Here is a 23,298-nt window from a genome sequence, read left to right on the forward strand (position 1 = left end):
AGAGCTTCTGCACTCTGTTTGTGACAAATGACAACACCTCCCGGTTGCAAACCATTTTAACATCCGCCTCCCACGCCCTGGGTGACATGTCCATCCAGGGCCTCCTCCAGTGTCACAGTGATGACACCTGTAAACTGGAGGATTCGCACCTCATTCTTTTAACTGAAGCCACATTTTTTGTTGCAATTGATTCACGTAAGGTGCTGTTCCAAATTACTTTCTGACCTTTAAAAACATATCTTTGCAGAACCTGACCGATATTTATTTGTCGCTTTACAAAGTCCCAATCACAGATTATTGGGAATGGAATTCAAAATGTAAATAGATAATACATGATCTTATTGAAAGCTGGAGATGGCTCATTGCACTCATTACTTATTTTACTGGGACATAAAAATCTAACCCTTAAGATTCCTAGGGACACAAGGGGAACACAGTTTCTAAATAAGGGACCTCCCAATTAAAACTAATGAGGCGAAATGTTTGTTAATTTTTAGAATTCGCTTCTACACAGAGCAGTGGAGGCTGGATCGTTGATCATCATAAGGGTTCGAGTTAGATTTTTGATCTGCAAGGTGTTCAAAGGTGTAGTTGTAGGCAAGAAAATGGAATTAATGCCATGACCAGATCAGCATGTTCCGAAATCATTTTTAGGAGTTAATGATGACACAAGTTCCAAAAGGCAGGCATTATACAGTGTGTTAGTCAGTGTTAATTAATTGTGCTATATTGACGTCAAAATGCACTTTTTACAAATTTAATTCAGTAAAAAATTGTCACCAGCAGTAAAATAAACTGGGCAAGGAGGTGGGGTTTCATTCCATAACAATTGACTATTTTGGAAAAGCAGTTTATTTAATCCGCTGTAGATTGTAAATTGCTTATACAGGATGTGAAAGCTTGCTGTTGAAATATTGCACAGGTGCTAGTTTTCACAGCATTTGTGAATAGAAAATCTAAACAGTATTCACTATAGGTGTTTGTAGCACTTTGGTTCAGGTCTCCGACCACCTAAAATGACCAAGTTGAAGACCAGAACCAAAGTACTATCAACACATCAAAATCCCCATTTTGACATTGCATTTAGTTGAGAACCTTCTTTCACCTCCAAAGAGCAAATAGATGTGCAAAGCTACACCACTACATCCTGCCAATGTTTTGCTCAATTTCTTCAACACTGAATATTGTTTGAATTTTTAGTGACTGTTATTCATTACATTTGAAGAAAATTAACATTTGTAAATTTTGAATACAGTGTATCTGGTGATTAGACATTAATCTTATAATTTTAAGACAAAGCAAATTTCTGAGACATGCGTGTCACAAAGCAATTCAGAAATATAGAAATTTAATCTCTTAACAAATTCCAGGTTTGGGCAACAGCTGCTTGTGAGGCAGTTAGCGTTTGAGCTCTGTTTAGCTGGTGTCTATGTAAATTTAAGATAAGAGGCTAAAACTAGATTAATATTTTCTCAGGAGCTGTTCGTATGAACACAGTGGACTTGGGTTACAGTGTTTGGTTGAGCTTTGAGAGAAGACAGATTCTGTCCCAGGGCAGGAACATACACAATGGGTACAATGACAAACCATTTCCCTGTTAGAGTGGAAGCAAATGTAAAAATATGGTAACTCTTATTTGTATAAACTATTTGGATTTAGGAGAATTTAGGAAGCATGGTTAATAAGTTTGTGAATAACTCCAAAATTGGTGATATCGTGGACAGTTAAGAAGGTTATCTAAGATTGCAAAGAGATCTTGATCAGTTGGGCCAATATACCGAGGAGTGACAGATGGAATTTAATTTGAATAAATACAAGGTGTTGCATTTTGGTAAGACGAACATGGTGTGTAGTGAATGCTAGGGCCCTGCACAGTGTTGTCGAACAGAAAGACCTAGGGGATTTAATGTGCATTGTTCTTTGAAAGTTGCATCACAGGTAGACAGGCTGGTAAACAATGTGTTTGGAATGCTTACTTTTATTGCTCAGACCATTGAGTTTAAGAGTTGGAATATCATGTGGTTGTACAAGTGAGGCCATGTTTGGAGTATTATATAGAGTTCTGATCACGCTGCTACAGGAAGGATATTATTAAATTGGAGAGGGTATGGTAAACATTTGCAGTGATGTTACCAGGACTGGACAGTTTGAGTTATAAGGAAAGGCTGGATAGGTTGGAGCTATTTTCCCTGAGTGTCAAGGCTGAAGGATCACCTTTATAGAGGTTGATAAAATCATGAGGGGCATGGATAGGGTGAATAGCCAAGTTCTTTTTCTCCTGAGTAGGTGAATCCAAAGCTGGAGGGAATAGGTTTAAGGTGAAAGGCGAAAGATTTAAAAGAGACCCAAGGGGTATCTTTTTTACGCAGAGAGTGGTATGGAATGAGCTGCCAGGTGAAGTGATGGCGATAACAAGGTGTAGAGCTGGATGAACACAGCAGGCCAAGCAGCCTGGGTCTAGACCCGAAACGTCAGCCTTCCTGCTCCTCAGATGCTGCTTGGCCTGCAGTGTTCATCCAGCTCTACACCTTGTTATCCCAGATTCTCCAGCATCTGCAGTTCCTACTATCACTGAAGTACTGGAGACTGGTACATTTACAACATTTACAAGGCATCTAGTTGTGTATATGAGTAGGAAGGGTTTAGAGGGATATGGGCCAAATGCTAGCACATGGGACTAGCTCAATTTAGGATATCTGGTCAGCATGGACGAGTTGGACCAAAGGGCCCATTTCCATTCTGAACAACTCTATCGCTCTACAAATCTTGAGGACTTATGTTTAAGGTAAGAAGGGAAAGATTTAAAAAGGACATGAGGGGCAACTTTTTCACACAGAATAGTTTGTGTGTGAAATGAATCATAGAATCCCTCCCATGTCGAAGCAGACCATTTGGTCCATCAAATCCATATTGCGCTCCCCAGGAAAGCACCACATGCAGACCTACTCCCCTTACCCTGTACCTGTAACCCTACAGTTCAAAGACTAACCCACCTATCTTGCAAATCCCTGGGCATTATGAGCAATATAGCATGGCTAATCTACCTAATCTGCACATCTTTGGACTGTGAGAGCAGACTGGAACACCTGGAGGAAACCCACACAGACACGGGGAGAATGTGAAAATTCCATACAGATGGTCCTCCAGGACTGGAATCAAACCTGGGTCCGTTGCACTGTGAGGCAGTGGCGCTAACCATTGAGCTACCATCTGAACTGCCAGATGAGGTGGTCAATGCAGGTATAGTTACAGCATCTAAGAGACATTTGAACAGGTACATGAATGGGAAACGTTTAGAGGGATATGGGGCTAGTGTAGTTTGGGAAGGTTGGTCAACATGGACGAGTTTGACCAGAGGGTCTTTCTATGCTGTATGAATCTTTGACTTGATGTCTGTGTTTCATTTTACAGTTGTGTGCCAGTGGCAAAGCACGTTGTGATGTACTTTCGAATGGCACAGCAGACTAAAAGGACTTAATGGTCCATTCTAGTTCGTATTTCTAATGCTTAAAAATAACTAACTGTCAGTCATAACTTGTGGAGATATTGAGAAACTCTATTTTAATTACGCTGGGGAGGCGATGGCCTCACGGTATTATTGCTGGACTGTTAATCCAGACACCCAGATAATATTCTGGGGATTCGTATTCGAATCCCACCATAGCAGATGGTGGAATTTGAATTTGATAAATATCTAGAATTAAGAGTTTAATGATGACCATGAATTCATTGTCACTTGTCAGGAAAAACCCATCTGGATACCTAATGCCCTTTAGGGAAAGAAATTGCTATCCTTACCTGGTCTGGCCTACATGTATCTGCAGACCCATAGCAATGTGGTTGACTCCTAACTGCCCTCTGGGCAATTAGAGCAGGCAATAAAGGTTGCCTAGCCAGTGATGCCCTCATCCTGTGAATGAATAAAAAAAATTACCTTAGTGTTTCCATCCCTCCTTCTTCCTCTAACCGAGAAAAGGGAGAGAAAGATTGAGACAGGCTATTAGAAAATTTGTAGTAGACTAGAAGGTACTTGGTCTGTTGTAAAGATTGCATTGTTATTTAAGTAACCAGTTTAACAGGCAATACTTGCAAAATATTTTGAGAGTGACTGCTGTGTGGTAGAAATGTTGCTGGTTGGTATAAGTATGGGCGTAGGTGAACAGAAGGCTTCGGTGAGAAAGGTAAGCAATGTAAGATTATTCTACCTTTCTACATATAAAACGGGTGAGATGGCAGTTAGGGTAATGGTGTAATCTTCCTGTCAGATGTGAGAGATCTGGGAGCATTCTCAAGTCCCTGAAGACTGCCTACCACCAGTTCAGTCAGATAGATGGGTGAACACTTAGACAAGCAGGCAGGTAGCTCAGGCGTCTCCTGTGGCTAGTCCCCTCTTGAACATGCTTTGGATATTATTTGTTTGGGGAGGGGTGGGTGGGACGAAATTGTGTCTCAGGGAGCATAACAACAGCACTCAGACCTGTGGAACCACAATTGGCTTTGCTATATAGAAGGGCCAGGCAAAGTGCAAGTAAATGGTAGGTATAGGAGACTGGCTCGTTAAGGGCACAGACAGGCATTTCTGTGGCTGCATTCAAAACTCCAAAATGGTGTGTTGCCTCTCTGGTACAAAGGTCTAAGTCATCTCTGAACCGTTGCATGAAATTCTTAAGGGGAGGATGAGCAGCCAGAGGCGGTTCTTTATATTGGCATCAATGGCATAGGTAGAAAGAGGATAAGGTTATGTGGAGTGAGTACAGTGAGTTAGGAAAGACATTGAAAAGCAGGAGCTTGAGAGTAGTAATCTCTGGATTACTGCCAGTGCCACATGGCAGTGAGGCAAGGAATAGAAGGATAAGACAGGTGAATGTGTGGCTAAAGAGCTGGTGCAACAGACAGGGTTTCAGGTTCTTGGTTCATTGGGACCTCCTCTGGGGCAGGGGTGACATGTACAAGAGGGATGGATTCCACCTAAACTGGAGGAGAACCAATATCTGCACTGGGAGGATTTAAACTAGAGTGGTAGGGGGCTGGGAACCAGAGCAGCAGATCAACAAGTGGAGTTGAGGGAAAAATAGATGTTAGGACCAGTAAGTGTGGAAGGAAAAACAGCAGAGACAGGTAAATGAACATGGTAGGACTGTTAGGCTGAAGGGTGTTTATTTCAAGGATAAATCTTTCCCCTCTCACCTTAAACCTATGTGTTCTAGTTTTGGACTCACCTACCTTATGAGAAAGACCTTGGCTATTCGCCCTATCCATGCCTGCCGTGATTTTATAAACCTCTATATGGTCATCCCTCAGCCTCCAAAACTCCAGTTTGCTGCTGCTTTCATACTTCTTACAAGTGCCATAGGCAGCAGCGTGATACCACTTGGGATTAATGCCTACTAAACACTTCCTTAATAACACAACTCTCCTCATTAATGTTCAGCTACCTATATTACCCAATTCACAAGCAAGCTCGAAATCAGGAAGACTGAACAAGGAAATCAGAGTGGATATCAGGCAAATTTAGCTTGCACCATGTTCTGAACAGACTCCATGGTGCCAGCAATCAAACTGCAGCCAGTGGCATGATCAAAGAGCACCTGGCTCATGCAGGCCTCCATGAGCATTGCCATCTGACATTTGCTCACCCATCATGTCCATCTGGGATTTCAACTATTCACTGGCAGTATCATCTGGAAGACAGCCCTGCATTTCGTGACATCCAGGCAATTAATGTTGAAAAGATGCAACAGGGGCAGTTTTCACAGAGAGATACACAGCTCACAGACTAAACTAGACAGCATCTAAGAGATGCTTCATTTCTTTCTTGGACCTTGTTCACTTAGTACCTACCTGCGTGCTCACAGCAGCCTTGCTTGTCTTGTCTTGCCATTGTCAATTAGCACGGCCCCAAATCAAGCAGCTTGCAATATTGCCAAGCATTCCTGCATCTAGGGGGTGCACTCCTTGCTGTACAGCAGTGTGCTTCGTCAGTTTCACGTTCTGTGTGCCAGCTCCATATGTGGCAAACACATAATGTGCAGCAAATAGACAGCCATTTATCCATCTTTAAGGGGAGTAGATTAAATGGAGGCACCTGTTAGCTAGGGGGTCCCAGTATAGTAAGTCGAGGGTACCTCCCACACTAGCGCAGGATCATGTACAAAGTAAAGCTGTCTTAAATTGAAAATGAAGCTTTCTCTGTATTGTTCCTATCAGACACTCCCAGGTCACATAAGCCAAGCTGTATGTAGAATGTAAAGCTTTCTCAACTTTTAAACTAAGACTCTAAGGTTTTGGAGTAGATCTGTAGCTCGGGTTGTGGGTGTTGAGGTTGGTTGGCTCGCTGAACTGGTTTGTTGTTCCGCAGATGTTTCATTACCGTGCTTGGTAACATCCTCAGTGCAGCCTCTGATGAAGCCTCAGTGTGTTTTCCCACCTGGTTTTTAAACTCTGGGGCCCATTGCGATGGATTGCCTCACTTCGGGTTTTCTCCGTAGTAGAATGTACATGGGGCCGAGCTCAGTGTGTTTATTAATAGCCTGCTTCGTGCAGTACCATGCTTCCAGGAATTCTCGTGCTTGACTCTACCTAGCCTGTCCCAGGATCTTAGTGTTGTCCCAGTCGAAGTCGTGGTTCTCCTTGTCCGTGTAGATTGAGATGAGTGAGTACTGGTTGTGTCTTTTTGTAGCCAGTTGGTGTTCATGCACTCTTGTTGTTAGTTTCCTTCCTGTTTGTCCGATGTAGTGTTTCTCGCAGTCTCTGCAGGGAATCTTGTAGATGACATTGATCCTGTCCATGGTGGGGAGTGGGTCTTTAGTTCTGGTGAGCACTTGTCGGAGGGTTGATGTGGGTTTGTGTGGCTCTCTGATGCCCAGCGTTCGTAGAAGTCTTGTGGTGAGTTCTGATGTGTTCCTGATGTAGGGTAGTGTGATGAGTGTGTCGGGGCGTGTAGAATCTCTCTGATGCTGTGCCTGTAGGTATCTCCTGACCTAATTCTTTAGATATCCATTATCCTTGAACACTTGGAAGAGGTATTCCTCCTCCTCTTGGTGTAGTTCCGTGTTGCTGCAGTGTTGTTGCCCTTTTAAGTAGTGTTCGCATGCAACTTTGTTTGTGTGTGCTGGGATGGTTACTATTCAAGTATACAATACTTGTCACACTACCCTACATCAGGAACATGTCAGAACTCACCACAAGACTTCTATGACAGCTGGGCATCGTTGATTGCTTCTCTGTTCACAGCCTCAAGCTATTCAGTTAACTGAGAATCAATCATACAGTTTTTGGCAGGCAAGAGGCTTTGTCATCAGACCATTGACCAGTCAACTTCTTGTTGTCAACTAAAGCTTCGTCTCAATACAGGAACCCTTCTACAAGCTAAAATGCAAAATGTGCTTGTTTAAGTAGCTGTTTAAATTGTGCTTAACATGAGTGTTGCTTGCTTACCAAAAAATAAGCAATCCTTGCAAAACACTGGTTTTAAAGCCCTTCTTTCTCATTTTAGTCCACAAATTTCAAAAGCACTTTTGTTTTTAAAAGTGCTGGCTTTCTCTTTATGGGCTGCCTTCATTTATATGGAGAAAAACTGGGGAATTAATGAGATTTCATTTGGTGGTGCAGCTGTTGTGCATGTGGGGAAAAGCTGAGATGTTCCAAAGGACTGAGGCAGAAAAAAGGTATGCAGGTTAGTAGTGCGAGAGGTTGATGGGGCACCATGGTGGGGGATGACATTTCAGGTAATATTAGGAGTGGTCGACCGTAGTGTTGCTCTAACCCTGGTGGAGTGGAGAAGGTCATTGGCTTTTACTTTGTGTGCTGAAGATGGCAGTAATTTGGGTGGCAACCTCAGGCCAAGCTGGCAGGTCCTGGTAATGCAGACTTCTCTGTTGGATTTCTTGAGAAAAGGATACACCGTTCCTCTAGACCACCCCTTCTTCACCCCCGCGCCCCCCCCCCCCGCCTCCTGCAATCCAGTAGGACCTCAAACTTCCTGTGTTTTGTTTTAATAAATTGGTTGATAGATCTTGTTCCTCGAAACCCAATAATAGACAGGGTATTTAATTGGTCATCTTGTAACTGGAAAATGTATTTCATTTTATATTGTGACCTGTGGGGTGGTGAGACTAAAGTGACAGCGTACTCCTCCAAGATAACGAAGTGTGAAGCTGGATGAGCACATCAGGCCAAGCAGCATCACAGGAGCACAAAAGCTGACGTTTTGGGCCTAGACCCTTCATCAGAGAGGGGGATGGGGAGAGCGTTCTGAAATAAATAGGGAGAGAGGGGGAGGCGGACCGAAGACGGATACAGGAGAAGATAGGTGCGGAGGAGAGTATAGGTGGGGAGATGGGGAGGGGATAGGTCAGTCCAGGGAGGACGGACAGGTCAAAGAGGCGGGGTGAGATTAGTAGGTGGGAAATGGAGGTGCGGCTTGAGGTGGGAGGAGGGGATAGGTGAGAGGAAGAACAGGTTAGGGAGGTGGGGACGAGCTGTGTTGGTTTTGGGATGCAGTGGGGGGAGGGGATGAGCTGGGCTGGTTCCACATTGATACCATTGGGCTGCAGGATTCCCAAGCGGAATATGATTTACTGTTCCTGCAACCTTCGGGTGGCATCATTGTGGCACTGCAGGAGGCCCATGTTGGACATGTTGTCTAAGGAATGGGGGGGGGTGTTAAAATGGTTCACGACTGGGAGGTGTAGTTGTTTATTGCGAACCAAGCGTAGGTGTTCTGCAAAGTGTTCCCCAAGCCTCCGCTTGGTTTCCCCAATGTAGAGGAAGCCTCAACGGGTACAGTGGATACAGTATACCACATTGGCAGATGTGCAGTTGAACATCTGCTTAATATGGAAAGTCATCTTTGCCCTGGGATAGGGGTGAGGGAGGAGGTGTGGGGGCAAATGTAGCACGGCTGTGGTCGGGGGAAGGAGGTGGGTGTGGTGGGGTTGGAGGGCAGTGTGGAGCGGACAACGGAGTCACGGAGAGAGTGGTGTCTCCAGAAGGCAGACAAGGGTGGGGATGAAAAAATGTCTTGGGTGGTGGGGTCGGATTGTAGATGGCGGGAGTGTCGGAGGATGATGCGTTGTATCCGGAGGTTGGTGGAGTAGTGTGTGAGAAAAGGGGGATCCTCTTGGGGGGGTTGTGGCGGGGGCAGTGTGTGAGGGATGTGTTGCGGGAAATGCAGGAGACACGGGCAAGGACATTCTCGACCCCTGGGGGGCGGGGGGGGGGGGGGGTGGGGGGATGGGGGGGAGTTGCGATCCTTGAAGAACTTGGACATCTGGGATGTGCCGGAGTGGAATGCCTCATCCTGGGAGCAGATGCGGCGGAGGTGAAGGAATTGTACTCCTCCAACCTTGGTTGTATCTTTTATGGAAAAGCATGTAGTTTGTTTCATACTGAAATGTTACGTTCTTCTTTTTCACCTTGTTCTATTACAATACAATTCTGTCATTTCAGGAGGTTTATTCTATGTAATATTTCAAGAGCTGTTCTCCTCCTCAAGTCCCAGTAAATTATATGGAGAAGCTCTGAAGAAGTGTAGAGCACACCCTGAGGTAATCCACTATTTTTTAAAAAATCTCTGTATAAATGTGTATGTGTATGTGAAGGGCTTCAGTTACATGTAGAGAGTAAAAAATGTGTGATTATTTCCTATACTGGTGTTGAATACAGGAAACTGTAAGAGATGCTCAAAATAATAAGTGGTTTTGATGGAGTAAATAGGGAGAAATTGTTTACATTGCAGCCTGGGTCAGTAGCTGGATGATACCAGTTGACAGTAATTGACAAAAGAAATGTAAGGAGCAGAAGGAGAATTATTTTCTGCATCAAGTGGAATGATATGGAACATATTTCCTGAAAGGGTGATGGAGTCAAACACAGTATGAATTTTCAAAAGAAATTTGAACATACGTTTGAAAAATATTACAGGCCTGTGGGGAAAGAGCTGAGGAGTGGGACTGATTAGAGTAGCCTTTCATTTGCCAGGACAGGTATGGTGGTCTCAGTGGCCTCCTTCCTTGCTGTGCTATTCTGTAAGTTTAGGCAGAATCCTGTTGTGGAGTTTTAAGTCTGTCAATTCATCTTTGCCCTCAGGAAAATATTATTTTACTTGATGTATTTTGTGTTCTTGAACATAAATCCCGCACAGTAATATCTGCTTGGATCGTCATGTGTAACATAGGCCACGTTGAGGCTGGGAAAATTAGATCAGGGAAGTTGAAAATGAACAGATAGTGAGGGACAATTGGAAGCAATGTAACAATACAAGCAACGAAAAGACAATCAGGCAATGCATTTTTTCTCAATTGTGATGCCTTGTGTATTGTAACATATACCTGGTCACCCCACCTCAAAATAGCGTGGTGTACTGAGAGAAAGTAAAGATGCTGGACCATTTGTGAAATCTAAGAAATTGCTTTTCAGTCTGCAGTGACCAATCCCCGACAATTTAGAGATAGTCAAAGAGGTCAGTTTGATAATTATATGAAATACTTCATTTTGTTTGATCAGGTGTTCCCTGCTCCAGTCTGAAACAAATCCAGCTATCGTGAAGGAATTCATCACACCAAATGGCAGGAAATATACTACATCCTAATACCTATCCTTAAAATGGGTTCCGAGATAATAAAACTGTAATTTCTATTTCTCCCTAACCTACATATTTATAACAGACTGCCCATTTCTATTTAAATGTGTTACGTCAGTCCATCTTGTTTCCTCATTCAAAGATGGTATCCATGTTTGTCGCATTCCATTCTAAGAGAACTATCCCAAATTGCTTGAGCTGTTGAAGATATACAAATACATATCCTGTCATGCTGAGGACCGTGGGATGGATATCACTTTGACCAGCTTATCTGCCTATTTGCAAATTTCTGTTTCTATCTAAAGCCATATATTCATCAATATTTATACTAACAGTTTAGTTATTAATATTGCATTATAACAGTTGAGCATTGCCTTCATGAGTGAAGACTGGTACAAGTGGGTTGTTTAATAGTTTTGCCATTCCCCGTAAGTTCTTCACAACCTGTCCTCAAATGTCTACCAATGACCCACTATGGTTTGATGTTCTTATTCATAACATTATTCTTCATTATCATGTTTGTGATCCTCATTTCTATCACCCTATTAGCTATTTAATCATGGAAGGGAGAGGAGGAACAGTGGAAATATGGGAATGTATAGAAGAGCAAGAATGAAACTCAACTACCATCAATTAAATTATTAATCAGAAAAAGAAGCATTTAACTGGCCATTTATCCTGCCTTGACTATGTATGGCATTGATTTTGCTATTTTCAGATAGTGAGGGCTTCACCAAGGTCCAATTCTAATCTGGGGCCACTATCAGGAGCATGGCCAATTCCACTATACAACCAGATGTGAGATGCAGGCTCACTGATGTTGTGGCCAATCTGGGACTGTGTCTTTTGAGAAAGGCTTTTTCATATCTTCCAACCTATCAAAGCAAAATGAGCAATGGTATTCTCAGTCAGTGTAAATATTAAGGCTCTCCATGAAAAAATATTCAAGAATGAAGGTAGCTTTTGTTTTAGCAGGTAATTTAAACTGTGAAGTTGCTATTTAAAATGTTATCAGCGCACCGCCTCCAAACATACTGGGATGAATTTCTGCAAAAAAATTCTTCAAAATCCTGATTAACAAATGCTGGAATTGAAGCATTTTTCATTTCAGGCAAATGCTTTTAGGTCAGCATGTCTTCCTCTGTTCTGTCTGCTGTATATGCCACAGGCCCAAACTCTCAGTGCAGTCTTTGATACGTTAGGGAAATCAAGTACAGATTAGCTGACTATTTCTGTACAGTCCCCAATATGACTGAGTTTCTCTGACACACTGCTTTAACCTCCCTTTCATCAATTTCCCAATCTGTCCTCTGTATTACTGGTCTCCTACCTCATTCCAAAAACGCCCAAAACCAGCTTCAATAAAAGTTTATTGTCATTTTCCTTGAGTTCCTGCTATTTTCTAGTTTGGCTGTTGACTTATGACTAGAGGCATGTTCTTATTTTTCAAACTCCATTCAATGCCCACCATGTATGTTCATGTTTCTTAGCTTCTGCCAGATTCCCCAGGCTCTTCACTTCTTTAAACAAAAAGAACCGCACAGTTTGTAAATACTGAAAATCTGAAATTAAAACCAGAAAAAGCCAGGACCTCAGCAGATCAGTACGCCTCTGTGACATGTCTGCAATTTAGAAAGTGCACTTAGTCTCTTCAGTGGGCTAATGCTTTTTGCCTTATCATCACTCGTCCTATCAACATGATTTCGCTCCTGCAAATTTGCCTGTTTCCCTTTTCTAATTGTGTCAATGTATGTATCCACCTCTTCTGTTTCAGTCCTGAAGAAAAGTATGGAACCTGTTCTCTCCACAGATGCTGTCTGGCTATTTTAATATTTCCACATTTCCTGTTAATTTTAGTTATCTGCCTTCTAGCTTTACTTGAAAATATTTCAATTCTTTATTTCTTCAAGATTTGATGTATAACCAATTTGTATGACAAACTTCTGAACAGACGTCTATGGCATCAAACTAAGCAAAATGCCAAGTTTATCAGATGGAGTAAATTACACCCCCACAAGGCCCTTGTTCATCATGGTGTATCTCAGAGGTGAAATTTATCATGTATTTTTCTCACTTAGCAATGTCTCTGCCGAATTGAGAAATGAATTATGCAATGAAAGAAAACATATGGACTCTGCCAAGTATTTTACATGGAATAATCCATAAAAGTACCCTTTACCAGATATATTTGATCAGATCTTGTTAGCCTTTAGTTACCAATATCAGTGGTCATTTAGAAGAAGCCAAGAAACAAGAATAAGATTTATAGTACAGGAAACTATGGGCAGAAATTGTCAATACAGTGTGAAGCTGGAGGAACACAGCCGGTCAGGCAGCGTCAGAGCAGCAGGATTGTCAACACTTCATCAGCCCTCAAAATGTTTCAGTGATCCAACTGTAAAGATTAAAGATTGTATCGGTCAAGCAAGGTTTCATAGTTTTGACTTGTTCAATATTGCCGTCAGGTGCGATGGTAATACTTCACTGATTCACTTGGATTGCTACCAAAATCCAGTTGCACTATCCCAAGATTGATCTCACTCTTTCACCCTAACGTTAATAAATGGAAATCCATAAAACAGTACCCTTTACCAGATATATTTGATCGGATCTTGTTAGCCTTTTGCTACCAATATCAGTGGTCATTTAAATATGGAAATAATTTGTCACTAATGAAACATGCTTACTCTTAGTGTTGTTGCCCTAAACTAGCAAAGATAAGTTGTATTGGAATATTTCAAAGAGCGGGATAACTAAAATATTTAACTTATTCTATTTCTGAGTTAAAACAATTGTTCTGTTTCAATATTTTACAAACCTTTGGTTAAAATATTGGAAGCTTTGAACTAACTGCAGTATGTTGCCCTAATACATAACTGTGCAAACTCAGTTAAGGTTTTAACTCCCCACCTCCTTAACTACAAGCCTCTATTTTGCAATTGACCAGATTCCAACTTTTAATGCGTTTCATCTGCTTTTCAGCTGGCTCTGTTGGGAAGGGCAATATAAACCAGATGGAGCTGTAAATGAACTTGTATTTTCCCTATTAGTGGCACCCTTGCCTGTCCAAACTGGTAATGGGTGGTTGTTTGATTATCGAACATCCATTCAGTCATTATAAGACACACTTTTTAAATCATTCAACAAAGATTAGACCTGGGACGGTATTAATGTTTTAATCATTTTAACAATATAATTTTAAAGATTCTGTTAATGTAAGTAAAATTACTAGTCATAAAGTAATTTGTATTCTGCTCTAAATTAGCAGAAATAGCTTTGTTTCAGCAGAGAATATTCTGACAGTGGTACCAGGTTAATATCCCAAATAAAGGAATGTGTGTAACATGTATTGTACTGGTTTCTGTACAGTTGTTTGTTTTAAGCCAACTGAATGTTCCAACTGTATTTTTAGTAGTTCTTCAAACTTACAACTTTCAAATTCTGGATTTTACCTATTGCAACTTTACTGTTACTCAGTTAAATGCATGTGCGCTGAGTTCCAAGAACAATTTTAAACGTTCTTCCTTCTCAGTATATCTTCACTATAGAGTCAGAGTCATAAAGACGTACAGCACAGGAACAGATCCTACTGTCCAACTCGTCTGTGCAGACCAGACACTCCAATCTGAACTAGTCCCCTTTGCTAGGATTTGCTCCAGATCCCTCTAAATTCTTCCTAATCATATACTCATCCAGATGCCTTTAAATGTTGTAACTACTAGCCTCCACTACTTCCTTAGGCACCCTGTTCCATACTACACGCTACCCCTCCGATCCTTTTTAAATCTTTCCTCTCTCACCTTAAACCTTTACCCTCTACCCTCTAGTTTAGTACTCTCCCACTCTGAGAAAAGAACCTTGGCTGTTCACCCTATCCATACCCCTTATGAGTTTATAAACCTCCAATGCATTACTCCTCAGCCTCCGACGCTCCAGCTTATTCAGCTTCTCACTTTAACTCAAACCTTCCAGTCTTGACGACAACCTTGTAAATCTTTTCTGCACCCTGTGAAATTTAACATCTTTGTTATAGAAGGGCAAACTTCTCCATATTCTAAAAGTGGCCTCACTAATGTCTTGTTCAGCCGCAATGTGACGTCCCAACTCCTATACTCAGTGTTCTGTCCCATGAAGGTAAGTGTGCTAAACACCTTCTTCACCATCCCATCTATCTGTGACACCATTTTTAAGGAACTATGCACCTGCATCCCTAGGTCTCTTTGTTCATTTAATATGTTATTAAGAGCCCCATATTTCTGATTGAGTTATTTTTCTAATTTCTCAGGACTTCAATATGGCATAAAGGAAAAGCAGAAGAATGTAAAATGCAACATTTTAATTATTAACTAGTCTCACAATGAATACTGAAATGAACCAAATCAAACATTAAAATAGCCTTATTGAACACAATTTCACTTCTTCTCATGGATTTTAAACTCTAGTCGCTGAGATTTCAGCCCAGTATCATGGCCACTAGACCACTTTTAATTGAAGTCATGTTTAGCCTTTTTTTTAATAATGAAAGAAAGCTTGTGCCACAATACACTGGAGACATTTCACCTCATGTTTAGGGTGCATAGTGAAGCACTGAAATTGTTTGCTTTCAATTTTCCAGTGCAAACTTGCAACACATTTATTTGAAATTCATTTGTTATTTTAGCCGTAATGCTGACCTATTTAAAATAACTGAATTGATGCCTCCACTATCTTATAGAGAGAATTTCCTGAGAATGTGTTGTGTGGTGTTCTTTATCCTTTTAATCCTTTTATGGGATGTGGGTGTTGCTGACAAGCTCAGCATTTATTGCACATCCCTAATGGCCTTTAATCTAATTGGTTTACTGGGTTACATTGTAGGGCAGCTAAGAGCCAACCACATTACTGCGGGCCTGGAATCATGTGGAGAGCAGATTGTGTAAGGATAGCAGATTTCCTTCTCTAAAAACCATTAGTGAATGAGATGTTTTTATAACAGCGAACAGTAGTCACTTTTACTGAGACTAGCTTTATATTCCAGATTATGACTTCAATTTAAACCTATCAGCCCTGCTGTGGGATTTGAAATTGTAGGTATAGGTGAAGTCCTTTCAGCCCTTCAAGTCTGTTCTGCTATTTGAGATCAAAGGTAAACATAGCCTGACTCCATTTACCTGCCTTTGTTCTATATCCCTTAATGTCTTTTGCTAACAAAATATTATTTATCTTAGATTTAAATCTAACAATTGATCTAGCATCAACTGCTATTTGTGGAAGAGAATTTCAAACCTGTACCGTCCTATATTACACTCCCACACAATCTTCAACCTCATGGCCAGGAATATCCCCCACTCAAATATTACCAAGTCAGAGGATCAACTCTAGTTCAGTGGACAGTCAGGAGTGCATGCTAGGTGCACCACCAGGCATGCCAAAAATGAGTCAAATTGGTAAATCTACCAAACAGGGCTGTTCCTTGACAAACAGCAGAAGTAGCAAGTAATCGGCGGAGCTAGGCAATCCTATGAGCAACAGATCAGATCTAAGTTCTACAGACCTGCCACATTTAGTCGTGATACCAGTGATTAATTAAACAACTCATTGGACGAGGATGCTTCACAAAAATCCCCATTCTCAAAGATTGAGGAGCCTGAAACATCAGTGCGAAAGATAATGCTGAAGCATTTACAGCAGTCTTCAACCAGATGTTCCAAGTGACTGATCCATCTCAGCCTCCTCACTGGTCCCCAGCATTGCAGATACCAATCTTCAACCAATTCACTTCACTCAACATGATATAAAGAAATGGTCGGAGGCATTCAATACTGAAAAGGCTATGGACCCTGAAACGTTCCGGCAGTAGTTCTGGAGCACAAGTCTTCAGAACTTACTGTCCCTCCTACCCAACCCGCTCTTCCAGTACATTACAACACAATGTGGAAAATTGATCATGCTTGCTGTGTACATAAACAAAAGGACAAATCTGACTTCGCCAATGTCTGCCTCATCGGTTTATTCTTGATCATCAGTACAGTAATGGAAAGTGTCATCAACAGTTCTGTCAAGCAGCACTGGTTTAGCAATGCCCAAGTTGCGTTCTGCTAGGGCCACTCAACTTCTGATCTGATTGCAGCCTTGATTGAACAGTAAAGGAATTAAGGGTTATGGTGAGCCAGTGGTAAATGGAACTGAGTCCACGAAAAGATCAGCCACGATCTTATTGACTGATGGAGCAAGCTGAAGGAGCCTGATGACCTACTCCTGCTTCTATTTGTTATGTTCTTATGGACAAAAGCATTTCGTTCAGAGGCGAGGTGAGAGTGATGGCACTTCATGTCAAGGCCGCATTTGACCAAGCGTGGCATCAACGAACCCTAACAAAACTGGAATCAATGTGTATCAGGGGTTAAATTCTCTACTAGCTGGAGTCATACCTAGTACATAAGATAGTTGTGCTTATTGGACGTCAGCCATCTCAGCTCCAGGACATCTTTGCAGCAGTTCCTGAGGGTAGTGTCCTAGCCTAACCATCTCCAGCTGCTTCGTCAATGACCTTCCTTTATCAGTCAGGATTGAGGATGTTCACTAATGATTGCTCAATGCTCGGCACCATTCTCAGCTCATACTGAAGCAACCCATGTTCAAATGCGATAAGGTCTGGACAATATCCAGAATTGAGTTGACAGTTGGTAAGTAACATTTGCATCCAACAAATACCAGGCATTGACCATTTCCAATTAGAAACACTCTAACCACTGCCCCTTTGTCATTCAATACTGTTACCATCGCTGAATTCCCCCACTATCAACGTACTGAGGGTTACCACTGATCAGAACTCAAATGGATTCACCACATGAGCACACCGGCTACAAGAGCCAGACAGAAGCTTGGAATAATGCAGTGAATAACTCACCTTCTGACTCCTCAAAATATATCCTCAGTTTATAAGGCAAAAGTCAGGAGTGTGATGGAATACTCCTGACTGGCTGGATGGACACAGCTTCAACAACAGTCAAAGCTTGGCACCATCCAGAACAAAGCAGCCAGCTTGATTGACACCACATTCACAAGTATCAACTCAACTGCGTCCACTGTTGATTGCTCATTAGTACCAGTGTGTACTATCTACAGGATGCACTGCAGAAATTCACCAACAATCCTTAGACAAAACCTTCCAAACCCACAACCACTTCCTTCCAGAAGGGCAGAAGATACATGGGAATACCACCATCTGTAAGATCTCCTCCAAGTCACTCATCATCCTGACTTGGAAGTATATCCAGGTGCTCCGGTTTCCTCCCACAGTCCAAAGATGTGCAGGTTAGGTGGATTGGCCCGTAGTGTCAAGGGATGTTTAGGTTGGGTGGGTTAGACGTGGGAAATGCAGGGATAGGAGAGGGGGTTGGGGTCGGATGCTCTTCACAGGTGTGGTGTTGACTTGTTAATGGGGCGGCATGGCGGCTTGGTGGTTAGCACTGCTGCCTCACAGCACCACAGATTTGGGTTCAGTTCCACCCTCCGGTGACTGTCTGTGTGGAGTTTGCATGTTCTCCCCATGTCTGCGTGGGTTTCCTCCGAGTGCTGCGGTTTCCTCCCACAGTGCAAAGATGTGTAGGCTAGGTGGATTGGCCATACTAAATTGCCTGTAGTGTTCAGGGGTGGTCGGTGTGGCCTTGTTGGGCTCAAGGACCTGTTTTCACACTGTAGGGATTTTATGATTCTATATTGCCATTCCTTCACTGTCACAAAATCCTGGAAATCCCTCCCTAAGGGCATTAAGGGTCAACAGATTGCAGTAATTTAAGAAGAAAGCTTAACACTACCTTCTAAAGGGAAATGAGAAATGGACAATAAATGCTGGTCCAGCTAGCAAGGCCCACCTCCCATAAGTGAATTTTTAAAAAACATTTTTTCTAAGGTGTGGTGCCCACATATGCTCACAGTATTTCTGTCCCCAGAGCATTTAAGCAGAGTCTGTTATGATAACTGATTCAGTTTTAGCATTATGCTCCTACCTCCTCTTAAATGTGTGTAATTGGGTGTATGAGTTTATACTTGTCCAATTTCAGGACCTGGATAAATCTTCAATGTCTCTCAAGTGCTACACAAACTTAACTGAAATTGTTAGCTCAAGATTGCTGAAGAGCTAATGTTTAATTAAAATGAAGACAAGCTGGGTTGCCGGATAAGGAGTTTGCGTTTGTTTCTCTCTCTGCCTCTGATAAAATCTGTTTTGGAGTATATATATGTCCTAGTGTGTGTCTCCTCTGCCTGTGCAATGCGCCTACTTCAATGTGCATAATAAGCAATTCCATTAGAAGCAAGTTTCCATGAAATCCATGTTGCTGTTCTATCTCCATTTTTGTTCTGTTCCTACTATAAGACGATATGTAAACACTGTATGTGGCAGAGTTTGTAATCAACATTACAAGACTTTTACAGTGGTGTGGACATAGTTTTAACGATTAGGTTTAAATACAACTTTTGTTAACAGATAATTGGAGCACTGGGAGAACCTATAAAAGGTTATGGAGAGATGACTCGGCGAGGTCGAAGACAACATGTCAGGTATATAACAAAGTGATAAAAAGGTTCTTATGTGACTAATGGTGAGCACATTAAGGAATGTGAAAAAAGACAGTCATTTTAAAAATACTTCTTTTAGTTGGGGTCTCAATTAGTTCATTTTGTGAGACAACACGGCGTAGAGCTGGATGAACACAGCAGGCCAAGCAGCATCAGAGGAGCAGGAAAGCTGACGTTTCAGGTCAAGACCCTTCTTCAGAAAATTTGGTGAGACAAGCTGATTTGCAATGCGAAGTGACACCAACAGCATGGGCTCAATTCCTGTACTGGCTGAGGTTACCATGAATGTCTTGCCTTCTCAGCCTCTGTTATCGGTGCTATTTAATTACTAGATTTTTTGAATTGTTCACAAGCTGTCTTAATCCATCAATGATGGTTTGCGTGAGAAACTTTAAGCAAGGTTCAGGGGTCTTAACCTCAAATCAAAGGTTATTTTTGAAAAGACTTCATCAACTTGTGTTTATATAACCCCTCTAATTTAATAAAATACCCAAGACACATCATTGGAACATAATGAAATAAAATTTGACACTGTGTAAGGAAGCCCTCCTGGCATTCTGGCCGACATTTATCCATCTCTACCAGTACCGCCAAAACTACTATGTAATCTTTTGCCCTGTTGCTGTTTTTGGTATCTCACTGTGCTAATTTAATTTCTGCCAAAATAATGGTAACTAGACTTAATTCACTGGTTGTAAAGCATTTTGAAATGTCTAGAGGATTTGATAATTTATGTCTAATTATACTTACTTTCCTCTTTTTCTTCTCTTCCCTAACTCATTTCCAATATTTTTTGCCTTACAGTCATGTGGAATATATGAAGGATGGTGTGAAACATATACAACTCAAATTTTATATTCAGGGCACGGAACCTATTAAGGGAACAGTTCACTTGGATGCAAAAGAGGTTAATTTTTTGTTTTGCTATATCATTCTGCATTTTGTTGGTATGAACTTTTGTACAGTAAAATAATTGGTTTTTAAAAAAAAGTCATATAGGTCTTCAGCAGAGAAAAAAAGACCATTCAGCCCATCAAACTATGCCTGTCAAAAACCAGCACCTAACTATTCCAATCTCACTTTTTCAGCATTAGGCTCTTTTTTGAGTCACCAACTCTGTTTCTTTCACTACAGATGTTGCCAGACCTGCTGAGTTTCTCATTTCTGCTCAGGGTGATTTAGAATATCTTTCTAAATATTACTATCTGCTTAAATTTGTGAAAATACATTTTTGAAATGTGATTTCTTGTTTCCATCTGCTAGATTCGCTTCCAGGTGCAAGCCAGAAGCAAATAGTAAGATTTTATTTTGCACAAGAAAAGACAAAAATTGTAATGTTTATTTGGAAATAATAACTGTAGAACTTTGATTTTTCCTTTAAAAGTATGTTAAAAATACCTCTGCTTGAGGTTACAGTTGTGCTTAAGGTTACAGTCATGGTTGAAAAACAGTAAGCAACTTGACTGTTCATTTCTCAGTGGCTTTGCCTGCCTGCAGCTTACCAGAACAAGCTAGCAAACATGTTTCAGATCATTGATTTTCTGATTCTTCAGAAGTGTAAGCTTTTGGAGTAAACTTTCAGAATTGTTGATCTTAATATCTAAATCAATGCAAATAAAATCATCACGTTTCCAAAACCACATCAAACGCAGTCAACAATCTGTTTATTTTCTGCCTGACGTCACAATAGTTGAGAAACCAAAATACATGCAATTATAAAACATAGTTGGAGTTGAAATGCCCATCAGCATTGATTTAAATGGCAGAGTGTACTCGATGGGCCGAATGGCCTTACTTCCAATTCTATGTCTTATGGTCTTTAAGCTGCCTTTTTTTGCATTGCAGAACTCTGAAAGTGGACGATTTGATTTTCGTTACATATTTGTGGACTTCGACACCTATCCCAAAAGGACAATCATTATTGAAGACAACCGCTAAAGAAGCTGATTGCTTTTATTTCCATAAGCTGATATGACAACAGTGATTTCTTTCGGCTTTCATAGATTGAATAAATCATGTGAATGAGAAATGAATCGCGCAATTAGTCATCCTTTTTAGGTGCTGTCATCCGAACTTATTCTTGTAGAGGATCAGAGTCAGGTCTGAGGTAATTTTTTGTAAATTTCACTTTTTTTAATACAGTGTATTGATTAATATGCTCCCCCTATTTTAAATCATTACATTTAACCTGTTGTGCTGAAAGCTTACAGATAATGTCAATTTTAAGGAATAATTCAGTCCTTTTCTTTGGAGAAACAACATTCAATTATGGAATGAAAAATTGTTATAAATAAAACACAGTGATCTGTCACAGTAAATTACTTTCTCTATTTTCTGTTTTGATAGACCTAAATTGGATATGCACCATAGATTGAATAGGTATGTTTTTTATGCCTCTACCAGAGCTACTTTTAACCATTTGGCTAGAAACATATTGCTTCCTCTATTGCTGTCTCCTTTCTAATATACTTTCCTTCCTAGACATCTTTAAAATAGAAAGATTGGGAAGCTACAGGCAAGCTCTTATTTCCTATTGTTTCATTACGTGACTGGCACATTGATGCAGTGATGATCATACTGGTTTAAATATGTGGTCTGTGTTGTTTAAGAAGGCTTTTGGGAAGTCTGATTTCATGAAAGGCTTAAAAGCCGTGCCTAGTTTTTTCCACCTGAGCATCAACATTTAAACTGGTGAGCATGGATTAGGTTATTGGCATTGAGACCTGGCAGTTCAGGTCATTTATTGATTGTGAACATCCTTGAATGGGTGACTGACCTTAGGCTAAGGTAGCTAGCTCACCAAATGCATTTTTTTTTGATGCCAGTCGTTTGCACCAGCTACAGAAGTTAACAGCTCCTCATACTTAGGATGGTAGCCTGCAATCAGGATTTTTCTACATTTTAATCTGGGGAAAAGGAAATTCTAAGTCACAGTATTGGTATTGAAAATTTAATGGTCAAGGGTGAAGTCCTGACAGTTGCAAGTAACTCGGACAGGGTTGAAGACAAAAGAGAATCTTAAGAGTTTGGTTGATGTAGCAGCTGTTTGCGATAATTGTTTTGAGTATTGTGTAATGATATGTTTAATTATGGAAGTGTTGCAGTTAAAGGTATCACTGATAACCTAAGTGCAAGGAATATAGGGCTGAATGTACAACAATTTATTAGAATTAGGCCAGGAGAGTAGGAAGTGAGCTTAGGAACAGCATAGGATCAACTGGAACTGGAAGCTAAAATTGACAGTTGTTTGTGGGCCAGAGTAGAGGATAGCCATACCTCAATCCCTGCATCCCTGAAGCTTCTCCAGCAACTGCATGGCACAGTTCAGGAAATTGAGTGAATACTCTCCACTTAGCCAAGTTGTTGCTGTTGAGTAACACCCAAGTACCTCAATAACAACCAACAGTCTACTTGATTGCTAACCTCTGTGCCAGTTTAAACAAAGTACTTTCCTCCACTGTGGTTGCTGTGTGTACTTTCTACGGAAACCACTGCAATCACATACCAAATTCTTTTCAGCTGCATCTCTCTGACCAGTGACCTTCAGCGCCGAAATGGCCATAGGGTACATGTTCTTGGCTACAGTATGATTTGCAAATTTTTGTTCAAGTCACAGTACACTCTGACTTAGAAATATATTATGATTCAATAATTGTTATTGGTTCAAAATCCTGTAACTCCTTACCTAATTGCATGGAGACAGCACCTTCACTACAAAAACTGCGACAATTCAAGTCCTGCTACCATATAAGTAATAAATGTGAGCTGTGGCAGTCACACTCCAATATTCAGTTTTAGTAAAATCTTACACAAGTCATTGACCAAATTAAGCTACTGGCCAGCACTCAGTGCCGCAAGAAACAGTGGTACATGTTGCATTTCATAGCAGTGACAATGCAACTGAGAGTTTTATTTTGCCTGAGCCAGGTGAAAATTAAATGTCCTGATTAAAATTTACTGGAAAAGGATATCAGTAAGAAATAACAATAGTGGTGATTTTCTTTCTCCTAGTTCCCAGTTCTTTCCTTGCTTGGTGAAGAAGGTTTACAAGAGAGAATTCTGCTCAATGATCCAGATGTTACGTGGGATCTTAGCACAGAATGAGGAAAAATATGGCCATTGTTATCTACTTCTGCCTCACTGCCTTGACCACA

At 41.1% G+C, this 23,298-nt stretch overlaps 1 protein-coding gene across 3 annotated transcripts in view; it reads left to right on the forward strand.

Annotated features, from left to right (window-relative positions):
- timm21 (translocase of inner mitochondrial membrane 21) overlaps positions 1 to 23,298 on the forward strand; it is a 52,001-nt gene that overhangs the window by 22,925 nt on the left and 5,778 nt on the right. Inside the window, exons 3-7 of one of the 3 annotated variants that reach the window (XR_007247466.2) lie at positions 9,451 to 9,548; positions 19,053 to 19,126; positions 19,949 to 20,051; positions 20,990 to 21,251; positions 21,491 to 21,523. Coding sequence is in view for 1 of the 3 variants with exons in the window: in XM_048530150.2 (XP_048386107.2) it covers positions 9,451 to 9,548; positions 19,053 to 19,126; positions 19,949 to 20,051; positions 20,990 to 21,082 (368 nt within the window). In the remaining 2 variants the exon portion in view is untranslated. Of the gene's footprint in view, positions 1 to 9,450; positions 9,549 to 19,052; positions 19,127 to 19,948; positions 20,052 to 20,989; positions 21,434 to 21,490; positions 21,524 to 23,298 lie in introns of those variants that run through there. The other 2 variants (XR_007247467.2, XM_048530150.2) reach the window with 2 other exon arrangements.

Source organism: Stegostoma tigrinum, chromosome 5 (assembly GCF_030684315.1).
Source record: "Stegostoma tigrinum isolate sSteTig4 chromosome 5, sSteTig4.hap1, whole genome shotgun sequence".
Classification (NCBI taxonomy): domain Eukaryota; kingdom Metazoa; phylum Chordata; class Chondrichthyes; order Orectolobiformes; family Stegostomatidae; genus Stegostoma; species Stegostoma tigrinum.